This window comes from Eupeodes corollae, chromosome 2 (genome assembly GCF_945859685.1).
Source record: "Eupeodes corollae chromosome 2, idEupCoro1.1, whole genome shotgun sequence".
In the NCBI taxonomy this organism is placed as follows: Eukaryota; Metazoa; Arthropoda; class Insecta; order Diptera; family Syrphidae; genus Eupeodes; species Eupeodes corollae.
Genome location: NC_079148.1, coordinates 56,329,481 through 56,354,641, shown reverse-complemented (window position 1 = coordinate 56,354,641; position 25,161 = coordinate 56,329,481). Strand labels below are relative to the sequence as shown.

Here is a 25,161-nt window from a genome sequence, read left to right as displayed (position 1 = left end):
AAAAATTTCTTTGTTTAAAGTTTTAAAATATGTTCTTTTGTAAAAATATATTAAGTCATTTTAAGAAAATAAACTAATCTAGTAGAATTACTGTTAAAAAAGTATACTTAATAACGTGTTTTTTTGAATAAAACAATAAAAAACTGAAACAAAAAACTTAAAAAAGAACAATTTTCACACTTTAATGTAATTGCGACAGAACCGTTATTCGCACGAAAAAAGTTGTGAGCCATTTTAAAGATTACAAAATATTTGCTCAAATAAAAAAACAAATCAAGAATAGGTCAACATTGGTCCGAGTTGTAGACAGTTAAAGAAGATTTGTACCAAATTCATAAAAACCGTTATAACTCGAAAATGAAGCTGAAACGAAAAAAATGTCTCTTAAGTTTTTCGTCTTAAAATAACCCCAGGAACCTATAGTTTTAATTTTGGAGCAATCTGTGTGACACTCTATATTTGTAACTTGTAAAAATTTTCATAAGTAAATGCAAGGAAAATTGAAATTTTATCGTTCAACTGTTAGTAAAACGGCTTTAATTCGGAAAATACTGCACCAAATTTTATGAATGGGATGTCACCAGAAAGCTTAATTTGTCCCAAAGATGATGAATTAAATCAAATAATTCTTTTGAGAAAATTGAAAGACTAAGGCGTAAGAATCTAAAAAAAATCTTTTTTTTTTTGAAAATAGGGCCTAACATTTCTATTTTCCATCTAATTTTCAAAACTCAAGTTTCTTTATATTCTTGACAAAAAAACAAACATTTTGGTATATAAAACATTTCGCTACGTCAACTACAAGCTCCAAAAAAGCGTCTTAAACATCCGCGAAAACAAACACGAGCAAATTTCTGGGCTGTTGGTCGTTTAAATTTATGTTTGAAAGACTTTGAATAAAAATTATCAAAAATTGCTCAAAACTTCGGAAGTTCTTATCCGATTTTCATAAAATAGGCCAAAAATGAAAGGTAATGAAGTATACTTGTGAGCCAAGTTTAAAAAATTTTTATTCAGCCAAATAAAATCGATAATCGGTTCAAATTTGACATAGTTAAGATGATTTGTTTGAAAATCATAAAAACCGTTATAACTCGAAAATGAAGAGGAAACGAAAAAATTGTCTCTTAAGTTTTTCATCTTAAAATGACCACAGGAACCTATAGTTTTAATTTTGGCGCAATCTGTGTGACAGTCTATATTTGTAACTTGTAAAAAATTTCATAGGTAAATGCAAGGAAAATTGAAATTTTATCGTTCAAGTGAAAGTAAAACGGCTATAATTTGAAAAGTACTACACCGAATTCTATGAATGACATGTCGTCAGAAAGCTTAATTTGTCACAAAGATGATGAATTAAGTTAAATTACTCAATCGAGAAAATTGAATGACTTAGGCGTTAGAACCTAAAAAAAATCTTTTTTTTAGGAAAATATGGCCCAACATTTCCATTTTCCATCTAATTTTCAAAACTCAAGTATCTTTATATTCTTGACAAAAAAACAAACATTTTGGTATATAAAACATTTCGATACGTCAACTACAAGCTCCAAAAAAGCGTCTTAAACATCCGTCAAAACAAACTAGAGCGAATTTCTGGGCTGTTGGTCGTTTAAATTTATGTTTGAAAGAATTTGAACACAAATTTACATAAATTGCTCATAACTTCGGAAGTTCTTATCCGATTTTCATAAAATAGGCCAAAAATGAAAGGTAATGAAGTATACTTGTGAGCCAAGTTTAAAAAATTTTTATTCAGCCAAATAAAATCGATAATCGGTTCAAATTTGACATAGTTAAGATGATTTGTTTGAAAATCATAAAAACCGTTATAACTCGAAAATGAAGAGGAAACGAAAAAATTGTCTCTTAAGTTTTTCGTCTTAAAATAACCCCAGGAACCTATAGTTTTAATTTTGGAGCAATCTGTGTGACACTCTATATTTGTAACTTGTAAAAATTTTCATAAGTAAATGCAAGGAAAATTGAAATTTTATCGTTCAACTGTTAGTAAAACGGCTTTAATTCGGAAAATACTGCACCAAATTTTATGAATGGGATGTCACCAGAAAGCTTAATTTGTCCCAAAGATGATGAATTAAATTAAATAATTCTATCGAGAAAATTGAATGACTTAGGCCTTAGAATCTAAAAAAAATCAATTTTTTTGGAAAATAGGGCCTAACATTTCTATTTTCCATCTAATTTTCAAAACTCAAGTATCTTTATATTCTTGACAAAAAAACAAACATTTTGGTATATGAAACATTTCGCTACGTCAACTACAAGCTCCAAAAAAGCGTCTTAAACATCCGCGAAAACAAACACGAGCAAATTTCTGGGCTGTTGGTCGTTTAAATTTATGTTTGAAAGAATTTGAATAAAAATTATCAAAAATTGTTCATAACTTCGGAAGTTCTAATCCGATTTTCATAAAATAGGCCACAAATGAGAGGTAATGAAATATACTTGTGAGCCAAGTTTAAAAGATTTTTATTCAGCCAAATAAAATCGATAATCGGTTCAAATTTGACATAGTTAAGATGATTTGTTTGAAAATCATAAAAACCGTTATAACTCGAAAAGGAAGCAGAAACGAAAAAATTGTCTCATAAGTTTTTCGTCTTAAAATGACCCCAGGAACTTATAGTTTTAATTTTGGCGCAATCTGTGTGACACTCTATATTTGTAACTTGTACAAATTTTCATAGGTAAATGCAAGGAAAATTGAAAAATTATCGTTAAAGTGAAAGTAAAACGGCTTTAATTCGGAAAGTATTGCATCGAATTTCATGAATGAGATGTTTTCTGAAAGCTTAATTTGTCACAAAGATGATGAATTAACTTAAATTACTTTATCAAGAAAATTGAAAAACTTAGGGGTTAGAATCTAAAAAATTTGTTTTTTTTTGGAAAATAGAGCCTAACATTTCTATTTTCCATCTAATTTTCAAAATTCAAGTTTCTTTATATTCTTGACAAAAAAACAAACATTTTGGTATATAAAACATTTCGCTATGTCAACTACAAGCTCCAAAAAAGCGTCTTAAACATCCGCGAAAACAAAATCGAGCAAATTTCTGGGCTGTTGGTCGTTAAAATGTATGTTTAAAATAATTTGAATAAAAATTATCAAAAAGTGCTCATAACTTCAGAAGTTCTTTTCCGATTTTCAAAAAATAAACTTCAAATGAAAGGTAATAAAATATAGATGTTTATGAATTAGATCAACAGTAATTTTTTTTGTACGACGTTGATATTAGACGGGGGTAAAATGGCCCATGGAGAATACAATAATACTCCTTAACCTTGTTCTCCTAAAAACTTCAAAATGTAATATAAAGATCTTACAATTAACTCATTGTTTATTTTTAATACAAACCATAGTTCTTCTTATTTCGTATAGGCGTAGCTCCTATTTTCACAATAAAAGTTAGGAAATAAACATTTGTCTATAAGAACAAGGAAAATGGTTCCACATACGCCGCAGTGACCAAATCTAAAATAAATTTAAGAAAAGTTTTCAAACCAGGACCCAAATAACCATAATCATAATAAATAAAGAAATAGAAGTTCAATGAAAACAAAGTATTATTTTTGTTATAATTTAGATTTATTTAAAATTAATATGTTTCCGTTTGTTTTTGTTGTTGTTTTGTTTTTTTTTCAGATTTATATTTTTATTTGTATAATTTATTACACATATTGAAAATAAATACAACACACACGTCACGCCAGCGTCACGTGCTATGCCAATTATTTATAATTATACTTATGATTTTTCCTTCATTTTTGTTTTTTTACATTTCTATAAACTAAAATTGTTTAGTGATTTTTTTGTTTTGTTTGTTTTTAATTAGATTTCTAGTACAATATTTGTTTTATTACATTTAATAATAGTACTTTTGTTTCCTATGTGTATATCTGAATTGTATGTATGTTTTTTATTTTTAATGTCCAATAAAGTTTACAGCTACATTGACAGTGTACAATCTGTAAATTCTTGGTTCGCTCATTCGAGTAACAGAATAAAATAAAAACACTTGTTTTCTTACTTGGGTTACATTTAGATTTCTTTTATATCCAACCTCTATAGTTTCATAACTCTTTTGTTTTGTGTTTTTTTTTTTATCAGTTTTAAAGACATTTATTATGTTTTTGTTTTTGTTTTTTTAATTTCAAATGTCATTTTTTAATATTGAAATTTACCTAGTTTTTGTTTAGAAATATTTACAAGCAAAACAAAAGAAAAGATTAATGTCTGTCTGTCTATATCTGTCGTCTTGTCTGTCTATTTCTATTGCTCTTTGAGTTATTTATTTAAGTTATGACTTTTGTTCTGTTTAATTTTGTTTCTATCGAAGTCCTATTATACTTTAATAATAATTAGTTTTGATATCAGAAATATTTAGTTATGCAGATCACTAATAAATGAGAACAAAAATAAAAAAGATTCACGTTTAGATATTGGCAAAAAAGAGGCAATAAGATTATTCAGTTGCATTAATAATGTATGAATATGACTATTATAGTTACATAACATTGATTTTATTCTTTTTTTGTTTTTTGTATTTTATCATTCAATCTAAGTTACACGAGTTTAATGTTTACGATATATGTATGTATGTAGGTGTGGGATTTTATATATATATTATATAATCAAATTTTGTATCATTATTTTTATATGCTTGGGTCTAAAAGTCATCGGGTCTTTTATATCTTTAGTGATAGTAATTTAAAGAAAACAATAAAATTAAATGCCTTGGCATTAGTTTAATTTTTAGAAATAATTTATGGTAAATCAGTTTTGCCTTTCTTAAGATTTTTAAAAGTATTATAATTTCTTTTTTTTTTTTATAAATTTAAGTCAAACTTATGATTTTAAGAAAAACCACAACAAATTTTAACAATGGGCATTCATTATTTGTGGGTTTTAACTTATGCAGACTTTTCAGGGCTTGCGGCTATTTGAAGGAGAACAAAGATTTTGCATCGATACACTCAATGACACAGTTTTTTTGTTTTTGTTGATTTTTTAAAAATTATTTGTAACATTTTTTTTCTATCAATGGTTTTGTTATATGTATATATATATGTATATATTCTAATGCATATTGCAATGTTTAATTTTTGTATTTATCATAATATGTACTACATAAATAGCAAAAGGAGGGATCCTGCCCTTATAATAAAATATAGAATAAATAAATAAAATAATTGTTTTTTGTTTCTATTATGAATACAGTTAATTACTATGTTAATATTTTTGTTTATCAAATATGTATGCGTTTATTTTAAATGAACTGAAATAATGTAGAATTTCACTCTTTCTCTGTATGTACATTGTTTTTTTTTGTTTTATAAAGATTTTTTTATTTTTTACACAATTCAAAAAAGAAATTGGACCTTTTCCCTTTTAATTGATGAAGTTTTGATAAACAAAAAATAAAACAAATAATAAACTAAGTTAAATTAAATTTTGTTGTTTGAGGTTGATTTTAATGAAAAGCAGGTAAGCAATAATTTTAAAGGTCTATGGTTTTTGATTAGTAAAAGGAAAACATCCAATAACTTTTCTCTAAATAAATATTTGTAGATATTATGTTTAATTTTTTAAATATAATTTTCATCTTAATTTTATTAAAATTAAGACTTTAAGGACTATTAGTTTTTTTTTGTTTTTTTATAAAAAATCTTAAAACATGTTAGATCACAACATTCTTTTTATTTTCGAAGACTTTAATATTTTTGTTTTATTTTGTTTTGTTTTATTTATATATTTGCTTATATGAAGGAAGAAGAGAAGGAGAATAGATGCAGCGAGCATTGCTTAGAGTTTTACAAACTAAAGTTATTTTATTTTGTGTGTGTTTGTTTTTTATTATTATTATTTTAATATAATATGTACTTTTTTGTATATATATTTAAATATTTGTTTCAAATTCGAGTCCAACAATAATTTATTTATTGTGCTTTTCCGTCATAAATGAATAATATTTAAATGTATGTATGTATGGTATTTTGTTTTTACTTTTTTGACGTGTGGGCTTTCTATTACACAAATTATTTTGTATTTTTAAGTTACAACATTTTAATTAATTTAAATAACATTTGAAATGACTAGCTACCGTTTGTTTTATTTTGTTTTTTTATATACTTTTATTTTCAATTTAATATAACACCAGTACCTATGTAGTATATTGTGTATATTATTTTAATTTTTTGGTTTTTTAGAACTTTCATCAAATTCACACTTTGGTTAGTTTTTTTTTCATACATATTTATTTTCTTTATAATTGCAGTAGTAATGCTATAAAACGAACAAAATTTAAATTGTAACTTTTCTTTTTGTTTGGGGGGGAGCGCAAATTTAAAATCTGTTTTTTTTTTTTATTAATTTTATTGTTTGTTTGTTTTTTATTGTTGATTAACATGAGTTCAATTAAATTCTTGTAAATCGGTTTACATAATTCTATTTTTCATATTGTTTTGTAAGTTGTTGTTTTTTGTTTGTATACATTTAAAAATTATAAGAGTTGTTTATTTAATTTGGCAAATGTGCCTTTGAACTTAAACACAATAATTGAAAATAATAAAAACAAATCTAATACAAAATTTGCAACTTATAAATCCAACTAAGAATATAAATTATTAAGTAAAAATATTAATAATTTGTTTATTTATCCTGTAAGAATTTGTTTGCCTGTTTCGACGACATATTTGTCAGTTTTTTGTTTTTGTTGTTTAAATTAGTTTTTGTAAGGATTTTATTTTTTTTTGTGGTTGATGTTTGTTTTATTTTTATAAATGTTGTCTAGTAATTTTAGTTTAGTTTAGGTTTTTTGTTGCGCTATTCATTTTTTTTATATATTTTTTTTGTTAATTTTTTTCTACACAATAAAAAGTGACATACTAACGTATAAGTAAAAAATTTTGCGCCTTTTCAGTAATTTTTTTACAAAGTCCCGCGACTCTCCGTCACATTCCAATGTGTTGGGATTGATTTTGACTCCCCGACGGTTTTATCTCGATTCCACCTTCACTCTCATCACCTTCTTCAAGTTCAGCTAAATTTTCTTGATCTGATTCTTCGAGAGTGACCTGTAATAAAGTGAAGATAGATTTTTGAAATAAAAAATTGTTTTATAAGAGAAAGTTTATCTGACTCATTTTAATGTTAACTGAATTGGTTTCTAAAATTGAAATATAATCTATGATAATATTTTTTTTATCAGATTTAAAAATACAATAATCAATGATTATGAAAAAACTAATGCTTACTTGAAAACGAATTTTATCGTCACCTTCATCGAGTGAAGGTGGTGGCGATGGCGGAATTGCACTTTGATAATAGTCTCTGTTCTCTTCAAGAGTATCTAAGATATCCTGTGCGTCTGGATGAACCAAATCGGCCCATGTTTCCCATAATGGATGGACAATATAATCAATAAATCCAACTTGTGATTTTTCAATTGTAGCATTATGTCGATCACACATTGGACTTATATCCATGCCATTTTCTCTTTCTTTGTCACCTTGTAAAAAGAATTCTTCCATTAATAGCTCTACCCAGCGTTTGTAAAGTGCAAGCGGTTTTGTCGGATTACTTAAATCGGCACAATGCACCAGATTTTCTAAGACCTAATGATATACAAAAATTAGTTGTTAATAAAAGATGATTTTTTTTGATTAAATAAAAATCTTACCTGTATACGGTCAGTGTAGTTGTCCAATAGTAAAACACCTGAACCGGCTACTTTCTTAGTTTCAACCATTGTCTTAAGGTCAGCCAAAAGACTCATATGTTTAGACATATCCGTTGATAAAACAATGTCAATAACCATTTTTCTTAATGTCTGACGTTGTTTCCTAGAATTTAATAATTTAAGTGTTTAGTTGCAAGGCAATTTAAAAAAAAAATATTATCTTACTTTTGCATATTGCAAAATATATCGCAGCCTGTATTTTGCAGTAGTTTAAAGGCAACCGCTAAATGATGATTTTCCAAAACAGATTCGTCATTATACATCAACGCTAGTTCAGAACCTTTTTTTTTTAAAAAAAGTATACAAATTAAGTTTGAAATTATTTGTTACGTTAAGGGGTTCATGAAGGAAACTATGAAGGATCTCATTTATTTTTTAATACGTCTTCTTTTTTATCAATCCTATAGAGCATTAAATCGCATTCGAATACATTTACGAATCCCCAAATATCAAATGGTATGTTTTTTTAAGTTTTCGTAACAAGTTCAAGATTGCAATGGAATTCATAATATAACTTTATAACTTACTTGAATTAACTAAAAATTGATTTGTTAGGCCCGGATGATCCACATCATGAATGCATGCCGCAAATAGGGCACCGCCAATTTCTAATGGCGTAAATACACCCTCCAAGGCCGGAGTATTTAGCAGCACATTTGTACTTTGGGTAACATCGGCTGCATGTAATGAATTATGAAATGGATTGTCTTTAACGTAATGGTCCTCCAAAGTAGTCATGAAATTGAGAAAAGTTTTCGGTGGTATCATAAGACTGGTCAGCAATTCTCTACTCTGTAAAACACAATAAAAAAAGAAAGTTATAAGTTGTTATAGGTAAGAATTTATCAAAATAAAAATTACCTGAAATATTGTATAAGCAACACAGGTAAGCGGCCTATGAACACTCAGATCACCAATTCTAAATATATCAATGCCCCACGTATCTAGATCACCCAGATGCGTTCCCAGTGCATTTTCGTGAGGTGTTTCAACACCAAACGTTGGTAACCGCTCACCAGTAAATGAGTTTGTGTGCGATAGGGGTCTCTTAACACCTGATATTTGAGACATTGGCGGGCCACGTGGTGAACGGGCGCGAGGATAAGGTACCACATGTTGTTCTGTGTTTTCTTCCACACGCAAAGAAGGTAAATCAAATTCTTGTTGTTTGTCTGTAAAGATTAAATTTTATATAGATATTTTTTTTTAATAAACGTTTGCGGTGACGAAATTCAGATAAGAGAATTTTAATCACTTGTAGATAGCAAAATAATATAAGGTATGTTGTTTCGATAATGCAGTTTTCTTCTCGTTGACAAGAGTTCAACACAAAATTCTTTGACTATTTGATTGTTTGAATTGTGTTAAGATCGTTTCTAGAAATAATTTTTGGTTTTATAAAACGAAATAACGATTGATAACATTCTTCGCTGATATACATAAATAGTACCAGAAGAAGAAGAATCTTTGTACAGCTGAACATTTATAAGCAATCATTCTTCAATATATAAACTATCAACTTTTTTGTTTGAAAACTGTTTTATTATTATATTACCAAATTAAAATAAAGCAGTAAACTAGGGCAAACGGATAAGCTTACTGGGTTTTGTCAGTCTTGAACTAAACCGCTACAACTCCTTAAAATGTACTCAATATCCACAAAATTTCTTCTTTTACTTAGACTTTAAGGGACTTTGAAAGCTTGAGTTTTATTTTAAATAGGCTACTTTTTGGATAGCTGATACTTTTCAAATTGTTATATTTTGACATTCCCCAAGTAAAAAATACACGAAAAATGCATGTTTTAACGAACCATTGACATTCTTAAATTTCTTTTTAAAAGTTCTGAAAACTTTTCTGTAACAGTTCGTAATTTGCATTTAAGCAAGAAAAGCTTCCTAACCGTGTTTTTAATTCAAAATAAGATTACAACTAGCCACTGACATGGCGATTTAGCACTTTTATACTTTTTTCTCTACGGCAACGAGGCAAATATGATCAATGCCAATGCTCCACAATCGATTCAAGACATTAAAGATGGACTTCAAGAATGTACGAATTGACCATGAACAATTTCATGAAAAGAAGGATATGGTGTTACAAAAGTATCCGTATCCGTTTTTTAAGCATAAAACTGTAAACTTTTGTTGGAAAACTCTAAAATATGATAAATGTAGTAGTAAGCAAGTTAAACAGTTTTCCCCACATATGTATGTAATTAATCAGACTTGAATTGAAAGAAAAAATTTCTGTCAGAAAATTTAATAAAAGTCAAAGGTTTTGCTGATATAGCTCGCTTCACGCTTATGGTTGTGTTTGTCAGATTTCTCGTGTTGTCAAACATTTAGCGATTCTCATTTGTAAAAAAAGGTCCTAAGGGAAACACTCTATAGATTATTGGTACTGTTTGTAAAATAAGTCCAAAAACATGATCGATTTACTTACCCAAAAATGTCGAACAAATATATTCCGATATTTGATTTCCCGATCTACTCGACTCACTAAAGTGCGACAGCTCTTTGTTCAGCATACGTTTGAACTGTAAAGATAAAAGAAGTTTCAAAAAATTTCCAAAATATGAAAAAAAAGTTCAGTTTTACTCAAAGCTTCATAATAAATGTTTTTTTTTTTTAAATTAAATTTGTGATACATACCTTAAGCGATGCCATATCCGACACACTTCTATGAGTTTGAATTGTATCCAACTGGTCCAGGCACCAATCGAGCTCCTCAATAGTATCGGTGGCCAAGCGATTATATTGTTCATCTCCTTGAACTAATTGCACTCGATTGGCATTTGAAGGAGGTGTAGGCCGCCTGGATCTTTCGTTAATTAATGAACGGATACGAAAGGTTTTTTGTTTTTTTTTGTTTTTCACAAAACAGTGATGACGACATTTAAATGATTTGTATTTTAACATCAAACAAATAATGTGTTATTGTTGTTTTGGAAATTATTGTTGACGAATTGACGAACAAATAAGACACGGTTTGCAAGAAACACATACATAAAACAGAACAAAAGGAAAAGAATACAATGTTTTAAAAAACGAAACACAAAATATTTAGGGAAATTTTTTAAAAAAAAGGTAGTATGCTTACTTGTTTGTCGCTTGGACATTTGTCAGACTTAAAAGGTTGTTTCGCACTGAACGCAAACTGGCTAAAATTTGGGCAAATGGTGTCACAATAAGATCTTCTCCATGGCTATAAAAATTGAGACTTTAAATGAGAATAATTTTTAAAAATTTAAACAAAAATGAAAGCGAAATTTTGGTAGGCAATATGAATTTAAAGAAGAAATTAAAAGTTTTTAAAACTAATGAAGTAGTTAAGTAGTTTTATGAAATGAAAAAAAAGTAAAACAAAAAAATGCCAGTTAAACTAAATTCAATTTTTTGCTTCAAATGAAGCACGATAACTACATAATTTATTAAAGTCATGCTTATTAATTTCTATAACTAGATTTAACTACTTAAATTTTGTAAGTCTAATAAAACAATTCAAGTCTACTAATAATTAAAAATACAGAAAGTTTGAATTTTAATTATTTGTCTGCATGCGCGAGAGAAATTGTATTCACAGTTTATAGCTACTCTTGGTTTCTAACTTATTTAAGTCACATTAATACATTTTAACGTGAATTACGCCATTATCGAATTATAAGTGTAATAAGGGATAATTCTGTAATGAGTATTAAGAAGTTTTGGAGATAGGATTATCTTAATGTTCGAACTTTATCAAGCGTTCAATATGAGTAGATAATCGCTTGATGAAACAATTGGTGATTTAAAATATATTATGGTAATTTACAAAGGCTCCAGTAATTGTCAGTACAACCTTTACACAGGAGCTTTTTCAGAATCAGTAGAACGCCCTACACCAATCTGAATTCCACAAACGCAGTTTTCCCATGAAAACATTTTGCATAGCTCCCGACACCGTAGAGTCTTGATTGAAGAAGATAGTCGAAAAGTCATTCAAATCGAGATGTTGAAAGATGATCACACTTGTCGAGAAGGGTTTGTTCCTCCCAATCACTTTTTCAGTCGATTTTGATTAAATTTATTCAAATTTACTCAACCTTATGGTTTTTGGGATATTAATATTTCAAATTCAATTTGAGGCTATCTACATTCATGAAGTATTTGTTTTTCGATCGAATTTGTGATGGTTTTCAAAATCTATAATCACTTTCTTCGATATTCAGTTCAAATATGTATAATTTTTGATAAAATGTTCTTCAAAAGTTGTTAGATTTCACGTGTCTCAAATTAATTTGAAAGAATCGCTGAACTATTTGTGCTAAAACAGGTTTCAACAGAAAAAGCAAAACGGAATTAAAATAATATTTTGTACCTGTAACGAATTCGTCGTCTAAACAATTCTATTAAATCAATTTTTTGAAATATATTAAAACGGAAAAACATAATACGAGTATTTTTAAAACTTAAGCAGATTTTTTTGTATATATTGTGCGCGCACTCAAGGGTCTATAAATACCCTTACGATGATTAAATACAGTGCGAGGAGTTAGGAAAGGAAGATAGAATTATGTCTGCACATTGTAATGAGTAGTTAATATTGAGCATGGTAAAGCGTACACATTCGTGTAGTGTAGTAAAGAAACAATCCCTATACTTAACATTACTCCCAAAACTGGACTTAAGGGTTAACTAATGAGCATTTCTAAAAGTAAATAAAATCAAAGGTTGGATTCGATATAAGTACTAACTCTAAAACGTATTTTTTAAAACTATGAAAGTTTTAAATTCGCAGTTTACTCAAAATTTCAGATAGAGTCAAATAAAGACTCATAACCATTGAAAATTCATAGAAACTAATTTCTAGAAGACAAAGGTTCGTACTTTGCAAAATCATCATACAATTTATTATTAAGGGATAGATATGTTGTGTCTTAAGTAAGCCTTTTGAAAATGTTTTTGGTTGTCTGAGCATCTTTGAAGGAACATATTTTTTAAAAAATGTCATTAAAAGTCAAGATTTGAATTCAGGACATCTTAATTCTTCAAAAAAGTATTCTTTTGTTTCTGCAATAGACAAAACGTAATATTGTCAAACCAAAGATCCTTAAATGAGGATATAAGGTCACTATAAGGAAATGTTATCAGCAAAAAACTAAGCCTTAAAATACATATTTTTTTGTCTTAAAGGTTTATTTTTCTTTTTAAAAAGCTTTTAAAAATAAAGAAAAATTAAGGTTGAAAACATTATTTGTAATTTATTTTGGAAAACAAAGTTGCATTTACAAAAAGAACAATGTTGACATTGGAATTTATTTCCAAAAAAATTATATTAAATATTTCATGGAAAAAATCCCACGGTCTTTAATTTTGTCATCTTAAGAATATGATAACCTCTCTTAATATAAATGAAGCACAACAAGCACGCGTCCACTAGCTTAAAGTCAACAAAAAAATGTCTGTCACGTAAAACACAAAAAGAATTCGTAAAATTATTATTTATAATATTTTCAATGTTTAAAAATATAAAAAAAATACATTTTGAAACGCAAATATGGAATTCCTTAATATTTTAACACAAAATATAATTTATAATTACAAATTTACGTATAAGTAAAAATTAATCGGCAACAAAATATGATTTCACAAATTCACACAACACATTTTTGAGTTCCGCAAATATTTTTATGATTGAAATTATTGTCGTTCGAAAATAACATCCATCCGTCCATCCAACCATCGAGGTTGGTGCGCTATTTTTATATAAACACACCCACGGTCAATGAATTACATATAAGATGACAAGATGATATATGTTTTATTTGTTTTTATTTTATATAGGGGACAATGGATTAAAATTGTGCATTTTTTTAAAATAAAGAAATGTCCTTGGAGAGTTCATGCCCGTGTTGTGTCTGTTTTTCAGATAGTAATAGGATGTTTTCGATTATTGAAATCTTTAAAATATTACACTACATTTCTTAATATGCATTTATTTTCATAAACAAAATTTAGTTTTTAATATGCTTTAATAAACCACTTCTCCCCTATTTAAATAGATACAAAATAGAAAAAAATATTAAAATTAGTCATGAAATTTTCAAGTGACCTTAACACATACATTTTCTATGCCCAACAAATATTATTATTTTTTTTTTAATAAGAAGAAAATACAGTCAATTCTAACCAAAAAATAAAATAAAAATATTTTTCAAAACAAACTGCTATTTTTATTAAATAATACAAAACAATTAGTCACTTTATTATAATGCATTTTGTTTGAGTAAACAAAAATAAATTATTTATTTATAAATAGGTGTCTTTTCAGTGAATATGTATGTATGCATACATACATACATAATGTACATCCTATTATTATTATTCAAAGAATTTTAGTTTAGAAAATATACAAATCTATTTTTTAATCCTATTTAAGTAAAAGGCATCTGTTGAAGAACGAACATGGATTACATCCGGTGCAACATTATAATATTAAATAGGTTATGATCACGAGGTATGTAGTCTTAGTTGTATTTTATTAATTAATACTTTTTCAAATAATTAAGTAGAGATAATTATTATTATGTTGTGTACGATAAATACTAAGTTAAAAATAGGATTAAATTCAAAAAGACATTAAGAGTAATTAAGGTTTAAAAAATATACAAGATTAAATTAAAAGAATTTTTAATATTAAGTTTCTTATTTCTTTTTGCTAAAAACGATGTGTTGGCGTATAAGATTACTCTAATTACTATAATCCCAATTTTGAGTGTCAACCATTCATAGATAGTTGATAAATATCAAAGTTTAAAAATTAACCAGCATTTATGAGACTGTTGTGAAAAACAGGAAATTTATAAATATCAAATAAAAGTTGCTTAACTTCTTAAGAAACAAAGTTTTAAATGGGTAAATTTTAATGTTGATCAAATATCAATTGACAATGTACAAAACCAAGTTCTTCAATAATTCATAGCAGAACAATTTTATCAATCATTTCGTGAAAGTTTATGACTTCAAAAGTAAACTTTAAAGACATTTTTAATTTTAAATTTGGAGCAATTAATTCTGGAAATACATCGTTTCTTTTTTATTTTTAAAGTAAAGACGTTTGAAGATGCGTTACAAATAAAAAACAGGTTTTATATTGTTAAAAATACAATTTTATAAAAATATAAATTTATTTTCATACATCATATGCTTGAACGTTTTTAATGGTTTAAATGAATGATAAATTTGTGAAAACAAACGACTATATAAAAATAAATTAGGCGGCGTCATAGCTCGCAGGAAAACAGAGCCTTTATACTAACAACTCTCAACCATTCTTTTGTACAGGGTCCGGCAAAAAGATCTCCCATGTTTTAAAAGGCAATGAAAAACAAATAAACAATTTAACAGACAAATTTTATTGAATTTTTAAAATTAAATACTATGCCATTTTACTTTAAATAAAATAATTACTTATAATAATAATAATAATAATAATAATAATAATAATAATAATAATAATAATAATAATAATAATAATAATAATAATAAAATAATAATAATAATAAAATAAATAATTACCATTATCTATAAATAGCTTTAAATATAAACGTCTAAAAATACGGGAGGTTATTTTGCCGGTCCCTGTATGAGCAATGTGGAGGAAGTAGAAACCTACAGTTTGTATGCGAAATCTGAGCGACAGAAGGGGCAAGACTCATGGAAAAGCAGGAATTTAACCCAGACCTCTGGCATCACAGCCCTGTCTTCGGTAAAAAATCGTATTATTTTTCTTTGTTTGCTTCTGTTTAAGAACTCAATTACAAGATGCATTTTTTACTTTTTATGATTTTATAGAGATTGATAAAATTAAATTAAACAGTTCAAATATATAAAATTCGTTGATACCAAGCTAATTTATGTTTTTTTCCTCAATAAAACAACAATTAAATATATTGTATTTTTTATTAAAATACCAAAAATCTTATCTAATTATTTTGACATGGATTGATCAATCATAAATTAATTAAAATGAATTTTGTGAAGCACATTAAGTTGTTGAAAAATAAGCTCTAAAGACGAACATAAATCGTGAAAACAAAATTAAAGAAATAAAATAAAATAAGAAGACAGAAATTACGACGTGATAATTGTAAAACCTGTCATATTCTAGACGATTGCTTTTTTTTAACTTTGGTTTCTTTTAACTGATTCGGTAGCCAATTTTTTTTTTGAGATAAAGAAGAAGAAGAATATTTTTAAAAATATTATTTATATATCCATTTGAGAGGCTTAATTTTCGGCCAATTTTTACAGCAATTGGGGTCATATGTCGGCAACAACACGCCGAATCTTTTCTTCTAAGAAAGGAATTTAAAATATGAAGGATACCTTATTATGAAAACAATTTAATATTAAGGGTCAAGAACCCATAGGGCTTTTAAACAATATCAATAAGTTCCTGCTGTTAATTAAAGCAGCTGACATTTATTATTTGGCCGCAAAGGGCCAAAAGACACATTCAAGGGCAAATTTTTATAATTTTTTAAAGTTATTCAATGTCTACATATTTTGCCCCATTCTTCTTGAAGCTGTTGATTTAGTGCACTTATTGAAGAGGCATGGTTTTCGTGAACTCACCGGTCCATTCATCCCCCAAATTCTCGATTGTGTTAAGGTCTGAACATTGTAAAGGTGTTTGGATTAATTTTGGACAGTTGCACAGAAGCCATTCCCTTACAACATTCTCCTTGTGCTTCAGGTCGTTGTCCTTGTAAAAATTTGAAATCCCTAAAATGACCATTTTCTTAGCAATTTGCCTTAAATTTTCTTTTAGAATCCTCAAATAGTATTTCTTATTTAATATACCGTCGATGAATACTGCATTTTCCATGCCTCTTGCCGAAATGTACCCCAAAGCATGATGTGCCCGCCTACATGCTTCACTGTTGGCTTTGTGTTCCTGCTTTTAAGTTCTTCATTTGTCTTGCGCCACACCATAACTTCTTCATCCTATCCAAAGAGGTTGTACTTACTCTCGTCAGCAAATATTATATCATCTCACCAAGTTGCATCCTTATTTTTGTGTCCCCTCGGAAATTTGATCCGTATTTTCCTGTTGCGCATATTGATAAATGCCCTTTTTCGGGCAACACGACCATTGTAGCCATTGATGCAGATATTTTCTTTTTGCATTCCATATTTCCATTAACACTTCTTGCACAATTGTTGGTGCACTTAAACTAAGGTTTGCTTTAATTTTTCTTAATACAAGCCGTTCTTCTTTCGTTGTTAACTTTTTTATACCTCCAAACAATATCACCGACAGTGTTTGGCTTCATGTCTAAAATATCATCAATTTTGTTTGTATGTTTCAGCTTTATTATGGTGAAAATATCAAGGTTTCTTTTTTCAAGGCTTAACTTTTTAAATAAAATCAAACGATCTTACACTAAATCGTTTTAAAAATGTATGCAAACGTCTAGTGAACACTTTATTTTAACGGTACTCTTGAATAGACAAACTGTTAATCGGGGCAAAATGTCAACTCAGCAAAGAAAACAAAAAACCGAATATTAATGAAGCGGTTACATGTGTCTTTTTTGCGTTGTTTATCGTATAGACGTATATCTTAATGCAGTAAACTGATTGAACCATTTTTTTAATGAAATATTTAGAGAATAATATACTTATTTATAAAATAACAGAATAATAAACCTAAATTCAACTTTTACTACGAAAAAAACACCAAAAGTGTGTTCAAAAATAAAAACCGAATATTAATGACACTCACTGTAGCTGTATAAAAAATAAATTTGAAGAATTATTTCTACAAAATTTATAATTTCTTTCTTTTTGGAACTACATATAAATTGTCGAGGTCCTCTTAGTTACATGTCAGGAAGTCATTGGCTATCAGTGCTGGCGTTGGGATTCGTTAAAAGTCTTATTTACATTATTCTACAATGATAACCAAGCGGTATATCAAAATAATTTGTTTATTTTTTAAAGGGATTAGTCATCATGACCCACTCTATAATCTTTCCTCAAGAAATTGTTTTTGAATGAAAACAATGATATTGTAGGTTCACATTATTTTATTATTGTACTCCATATTATCCTACCTTGCTTTTTGAATATAGGTCGACTAGACTACAAATATACATTTTTTTTCTTCAGACACTGAAGACTTCTGTAAACAAATTAATTAACTCATCACTTTCATCAACAAATAAATTTTAATGTGTTGTTTGATAAATATCTGAATCAACTCTGACGCTGATGTTATTAGATTGAACTGTTTTTAAAGAGTTACCACCAGCATTTAATTTTAATGGAAAGTTTGAAAATTTCTATAGGTTATGTACCTTGGAATATTACAATTCTTTTACCATATTGCAAAAGCGGTAACAAAATGTTCTTTTTTTTATTTAATAAACATTTATAAATAGCAGAAAGTTTGATTTATTTTAAACAATTCTACAATAACTTTTTCCTTTTAGGGACATAAATGATTTACGATTCTTTATTTTATATTTTCTACTAAAATGTAATTTACATACATACAGCGATAAAGAATTGACAATGTAAACTATTATATGGGGATCAGATTTGATGATTATAAATTTGTGACTTGAATAAAACTTGTCTTAAATTAAGTAATAAATGTTTGTGCATATTTTGCAACAATTTAAAGCTTTGCAAAACGAGTGTACTATATCAGTTGCATGATGAAGAATATGTTTTTATTCAAATCACATATTAAAAATACGATTGATGGCTTTGAATAGTAATAAAGAATTTTATCTTAAGCGTGATTTTGTTACAAAACTAAAATAATAAATAACTTATTTGCATTCATTCAGTACTTTTATCTTCTACTTATAAATTAGACGTATTTTCTTTTTTTTATGAATTTATTATAGTAAGATGTTAAGTCTAGTATATTGTGGTTTACAATTCTACAATATTTAGCACATAAATATGCCCAATAACAAAAAACACCTTTTTAGAGACCGAGATCTTCGTTTAAAATTTTCAAAATTTTGAAATATTATCTCTTTGAAAATATGGAACTGAACAATGAAGTGTTGAGATTATATTTTTTTGAGACTATGTTCAGAATTAATTAATTAGCGTTTGACTAGAGCCCAAACAATCTTATATCAATGCAGGTGAATAAGTTGTATGAAATAAATATGTCGGTAAAATTTTCAATAATGCTATCTTATTTTATTTTAACTAAGCTTGTTAATTTTTAAACAATAAAAACAATTTTATTAAAGATCAAATAAAAATGTGAAATATGGTCAGCATCGCAAAAAGAATAAATTTTGTTGTGTACATTTCTCCAATTTACTTTTCTATCCACACAAAGATCAATTAATAATCGAATTCAGGAAAATATGTTCTCAAAGACTTGACTTCGTCAAAAAGTGGCCAATATGGTCACTTTCTCTTAGTTTAATATGTAACATTTTGAAGTAGGTATCAAGTTTAAGTCACATTTGTTAAAAAAAAACCTACGTATTTAAACATCAAAATAATAGATTGTCGAACAGCAATTCACACTATGAAACCCCATTTTCTAAAGGGTGGGTTAATTAGTAGTTTCTTATAAATTCAAAAGGACATTTCGACACTCAAAGATGTTTTCAACTCGAAATATTAACAGAAAGCCAGTATTTAAACCTCCGAGGAAAGAAATTGAATGAAAGTTGGGAAATGTTGAAAATAAATCGTAACCGGGCGCATTTTCATCTCGGAAGCTATGTTAACAAACAAAATTGATGGTACTCTAAAAACCCGATCTTTAAGGGGGTCATCCTATGTGATGGGTTCAATAAATCGATTTTTTTTTCATAAAAGCAATCGGTGGAAATGGACCAGGTAAACTTATCGATAATGTTATTCAGGAAATCTTTAATGAAGGATTTTACGGTAATTTGAAAGAAATGTCGGTTATGGGATGCCCTATAGGCTGCAAAGCCCACACTTATGTTGAGAAACGTGATGAAAAGCGAATCTCACGTTCTGAGCGGCGCGTAAGTGATGCATTTAAACAAGCCAGAATTGATTGAAGACCTGGAGTGGAATCGGCTAATGTGATTGTTGATAAATGATAATCAAAATGATCGAATTTGATCTACGTAAGTCGCAAAATCAAGCAAGTAAGAATTGTATTCAAAATCAGCCAATTTGATACTTTTATTTAGATTTTTAATAATAATTAATTTTAAATTTCACCAAGGCAACAACGAATTTTGAAAATTTGAATCTGAAATTGTTCAATCGAATTGAATTGAGTTGAATCATCTTACACAGACGGAATGAAAATGATAGTCAATTTGATTATCAAAAAAATGCTAGTCAACTATCACCTCAGCCGATTCCACTCCTGAACAAGCTTCTTTGAAAGAGTTCCAAGAAGAAGAGGAAGAAATACTCTATAGACCAGGCATCGCCGATTGAAAGGTAAGTTGATATTTTCATAGTTAAGAGCACTTAAACCTTTAAACGAGTTTTTCTCAAAACTGTGTTTTTCAAACTTTCCTCCATCGAACGGCTTGACCGAATGACTTCAAAATTTGTTGGGTGGATTCAGCACATGTTAACACATAGAATGAATTATCGGCAAGCAAAAATTCCAAAAATTTCGATATAGCAAAAAACAAAAAAAAACGCAAAATTCGCGACTTTTTTCAAATGTCTCCCAAAAGTCTAATTTTTGGTATATTCATTTGAGATAGTTCATTCCATGCATTTAGGCTCACAGATTTAAGCGCCGCCGTTTCCTTTTTTTGTTTTGCATAAGCCAATCAGCCGGAATCGTGAAGGAAGTGCGAACACATTTTTTCGAAGTGGAATTGTTCACACCGGTGTAACTCGTGTTATTTACAATATTTTTAATTCAAATTTTGTGTTTATACTATCGAACTATGTTAATAAATGATAATAAACTTAATAAAGTTGTATCTATTTACTGGTCGTAAAAAAAAATCTTAAAATTCCTTAAAATACAGGCTGCCACATGGAATGACCCCCTTAAGTCAAGAAGCCAATGCATTCACTAAGCGGGACAGTTTAATGGAGATTCTGGATTGGAGGCATCATTTGAAACGTTGGACATTATAGAGCTGTTAGTAGACTTATTTTTTACTGGAGACATGGATTTTGATCACTTCTAGTTCACGCAGGGTGGAGCGCCATAGCACAATTTTGCTTTGGAGTTGGGATTTAAATCATTTGGTCTTTTTTTTGCGAAGAATCATGAAGAATAGATTATATGCCAAAAATCCAGAACAAATCTGAGCAATTCGTGCTCTAAATCCACTGGAATTGCAGCAGTTACAGAATACGAAACTCCGAAGCCAGTCAAGACAATGGGAAAAGTTACTCGTTTTTCTAAAACATAATACATGAACCAAATTTAATTTGGTTCATTTTACTGTATTTTTAAAAATAAGCTTGTATTGGGCTCCTTAACATAGAACAATTGATTGATATGGTTGCAGAGGTGCGCACCAATCAATTGATTGCAATTCCAAATCAGCCGCCTTTTGGATTTTTATTGATATCCAAATCCTAGGCTCACGATTTTGGAAAAAGTGATTTGATGATGTTGAAAATTGTTTTCTAGCAATTTGATTAATAGAAATTTCCATTTAGGCAAAGTAATTTTAAAAATTGTGCTTCTATATTAAAGAAGACCAATCATTAATTTTGCGTTGTTTGAAATTATTTTTAGTATTGCATATTTTTGTTTACATTGATCACAAATTGCAAAACAAATCTTTAATAAAAAACAAACAAATATTTAAAACAATAAAGAGAAAATTACTTTAAAATTGTATCGCTTTTTTTAGCTTTTGAACAGAAATCTGTGTCTATTTTTTTATTTAAATTAAAAAGAATACAAAAGTATGTAAATCTTTTCTGCGCAACAATACAAAAAGGAGCATTTTATATTGCACATAAGTTATACTAGAAACTAGCACACCTAATAAATTGTTTTAAAATTAACTTTAAATTAAAAATATAGTCATACGTTTTTTTTATAAATCAATTCATCAGACTCTTACGTTTAAATAGGTCATCAATTAATTTAACTGAAATTTGTTGTTTTATTTTTTCGGAAATGTTTAATAAATGGCGCTAGCTGCCTTCACCTATTACTATCCTGTGTATTTTGTTTAAATAAAATTTAACAAAAAAAAAAAAAAACAAATAAACTTTTGAAAGCTCATTAAAATTTTAATGAAATTCTACAAACGATTTGATTTTCGATACTAAATATTTACACATTTGTTTAAATTATTGTTCCACACTATAGAACAGATGATATGGTTGGAAAATTATAATTATATTGCAGCGTTTTTATTTTCAGGATAATAAACGCCGCCGATTTAAATTAATAATATTTGCGAGTAGTGTAGGTACCTTCGCGGTTTGTGAAACATATTATTCCGTTCGTGAGCTATGGCAGCAGCCAAATCATCCTCATCGTCAAAAGCTGTCGGAATCATGTTGCCACAACTATGATGGTGATGATTCATTTCACTTTTGGGATTTTATTTTGATTTGTGAAAAAAAAAACAATTCTTTAAATTTTTACATCAGAAAGGCCTGATTAAGACCTGTAACAAAATTTTGTATGTATTTTCTTTTTTAATACTTGTAACACGTAATTCGAGTAAGTTTGAATAACTCCATTTCACAGAACACTTTTTTTCACTTGATATATAAATATTTTTTTTTTTAAATTTTTAATAATAATTTTTCTTTTGTATTCTCAATAAAACAAAAATTCACTAACGCGGGGAAAACATACTATTCCGGACCGGTCACGAGTATATCTTTTCGTATATGACCGGGCAGCGGCATTGACAGCAGCAGCAACAGCGGCGGCGGTTGAGGCGGCGGTGACGGCGACGATGGCGACGACGCACGGTGGCGCTGGATGGACATACCAGATCTCGCAGGCAATTATTATTATTTTTTTGTATTTTTTATTTTATTTTATGATACCAGCGTTAAAATAACATCGCAAAATGAAAATACTGCGCGCCCTTATTGTCATCGCAGACAGAGATCCGAATTAAGAATCACAAAAACATGTCTGTGGACCACTTTAACGAGCAGCGCTTCTGGTGTGGTTAATAATTTTTATTTGTAGCTTTTTAGCTTACATAACAATAATAAAATAAATTTTTCCCTGTTGATATGTGTGTTTGGGGGATGATGTTGATGATGATCATGATCATGATGATGATGATGATGATGATGATGCCAATCGTGCTACACGGCAATACTTCAACTTGTTTGTTTCAATTGGACAGTGCGACCAAAAAGTGAAAACAAAAATTTCCAAGCAGCTTTTCAAAGCTCAAAGGTTTAAAATTAACGTATTTTAATAGTAATTTTATGATTTTTGAACCACTCGAAACATATTTAATTGTTTAAACAATTTTGAATGATAAATTATTAAAGAAAAAAATGTTTTAGAAGTTTTTAAGCTTTTTTGTTTTTGCACATAATTTTTGTATAACGTTAAAAAGTAATAAATTATAATACATCCTCAAACAAAAATTAAATAAAATTCATCAATTCGTTTTTGAGGCAACTTTTTTAAGATTTTGATTAATATTGTTTTATTTTTATAAATTTAAATGAAATTTAATAAAAGTTGAAGTAATTTCATTTATTACTTTATCTAAGACGAAATGTATAACATAAATAAATGGACACTGGTGTTGCCATCATCATACGGAAAAAAGTTAGTATTAATAATTATTAAAGAAAAAAATTCTGAAAATATAAAAATCAGGTGAATCGTTAAAAATACGTATAAGTTGCTATGAATAAAGGTACTTTTTGAAAACTTGTTTGTCAGGTTGTTCTTGGTTTTTTTTTAAGAACTTCAAGATTTACAACAAAATTGTTTCACTTGAAAATTTAGTATTAAGTAAGTAAGTAATTCATTTATTGATTTTATAAAGTAATAACATGATTATTACAAAAATGAATTTATAAGCTATGGCATTGCCGTCAGCTCAGTTGGCAATAATATTTTAACAATTTAATTTAATTTCTTTTTTTTTTTTTTTGGTTTAAGAAGTTTACATTACAATTTTGTTTTAATCAAATTCAGTTATCAATAACATTCTATAATTATATGCACTTTTTAAGAATAAATAAAGATTTTTCCAGTTCGGGCCATTTAGCAAATTAACTGTTTCTTGCACCGTTAAATATTTAGCTCCTAAATATTGTTGTCTTTGTATTGCATAAATTGGGCACACTCCAATAAAGTCAAAGCAGTCCTCTTTTGATTTGAGGTTACACAATGTGCAAAACCGATCAAAACTTCCATTATATGGTGCATCGTTTAGCCCAAGGACCTCGCATCTAGTTTTAAATATTAAAGAGATTTGTTGGTAACTATGCGAATCACAAAAATAGTTATCACCTTCTAGATTATAGTTGAGTTTTGAGTACAAGAATCTGCTATCCGACTGCTGGGCTTCCGCTACAAGCAACGCTCTCTGATTATCTTCAAACTTTTGTATTGTACGATACAACCGATCTTTTATTGTTATTCTATCGCCGGGAATTATGTTGGTATTTTCTCCATAGACTTCGCCAAGATTTCGCCATTTCTCCATCCACCAATCTTTATTTCGGATTTCATACTGTAGCATTTTCCATACGAGTCGTGATTCGGGGAAGTCAAGTACTTTTAGAATATAGTCGGCTTGTGTTTTAAGAGTACTAGTAAAAATTTTGGGTAAACCTGTTTCTAAGTAAATAGCATAATTTGGAGTTTTTATTGGTAGGTTGAACAATTTTTTGATGAAACTTCTTTGCAGCTTTTCCATTTCTTCAAATTCATCAGTTCCCCATACTTCTGCAGCGTAACACAATGTCGATTTAACGACTGAATCAAAGATTTTGTACTTTGTTGACAGACTAACGTGTTCATTGAACAAAACATTTTTCCAAGTAGAGTTTATAAGTTTCTGGCAAGTTTTAGTTTTTTCTTCAAAATGTGTTTTGAAATCAAGTGTTGTATTAAGCTTTACTCCCAAATAAGTATATTCTCTCACAACATCAAGACGGTTAGTTCCCAAGAACCAATTATAGTTTTGTGTTGGGTTACCCCGATTATTTCTTGAGAAAACCATTACCTTCGATTTATCTGTGTTAATGATAAGTCCCCACTTCTCACAGAATGAAACAAGGCGGTTTATCATCAATTGTAGATTTTGCGGATTTTCAGATAAAATTACCAAATCATCGGCGTACAAAAGAACATTTACTATGGTGCCTGCAATTCTGATTCCACCAGGTAGTTCAGTCACAATATCGTTTATAAAAAGTGCAAATAACAATGCACTAAGTGGGCATCCCTGCTTCAC

The 25,161-nt window shown here is 28.3% G+C and overlaps 1 protein-coding gene across 12 annotated transcripts in view; it reads right to left on the bottom strand.

The window, feature by feature from the left end:
• Nucleotides 1-3,591: 3,591 nt before the first annotated feature.
• Nucleotides 3,592-25,161, bottom strand: part of LOC129944549 (cAMP-specific 3',5'-cyclic phosphodiesterase) — a 363,379-nt gene continuing 341,809 nt past the window's right edge. For 5 of the 12 annotated variants that reach the window (XM_056054058.1, XM_056054063.1, XM_056054060.1 and 2 more), the window contains 9 exons: nt 10,869-10,988; nt 10,421-10,589; nt 10,212-10,305; nt 8,628-8,938; nt 8,294-8,558; nt 7,932-8,046; nt 7,707-7,869; nt 7,282-7,641; nt 3,592-7,101 (listed from right to left, as the gene is read on the bottom strand). In XM_056054058.1, the coding sequence (XP_055910033.1) occupies nt 6,979-7,101; nt 7,282-7,641; nt 7,707-7,869; nt 7,932-8,046; nt 8,294-8,558; nt 8,628-8,938; nt 10,212-10,305; nt 10,421-10,589; nt 10,869-10,988 (1,720 nt within the window). In that variant the 3' untranslated portion in view covers nt 3,592-6,978. Of the gene's footprint in view, nt 7,102-7,281; nt 7,642-7,706; nt 7,870-7,931; nt 8,047-8,293; nt 8,559-8,627; nt 8,939-10,211; nt 10,306-10,420; nt 10,590-10,868; nt 10,989-22,183; nt 22,881-25,161 lie in introns of those variants that run through there. The other 7 variants (XM_056054059.1, XM_056054064.1, XM_056054062.1 and 4 more) reach the window with 3 other exon arrangements.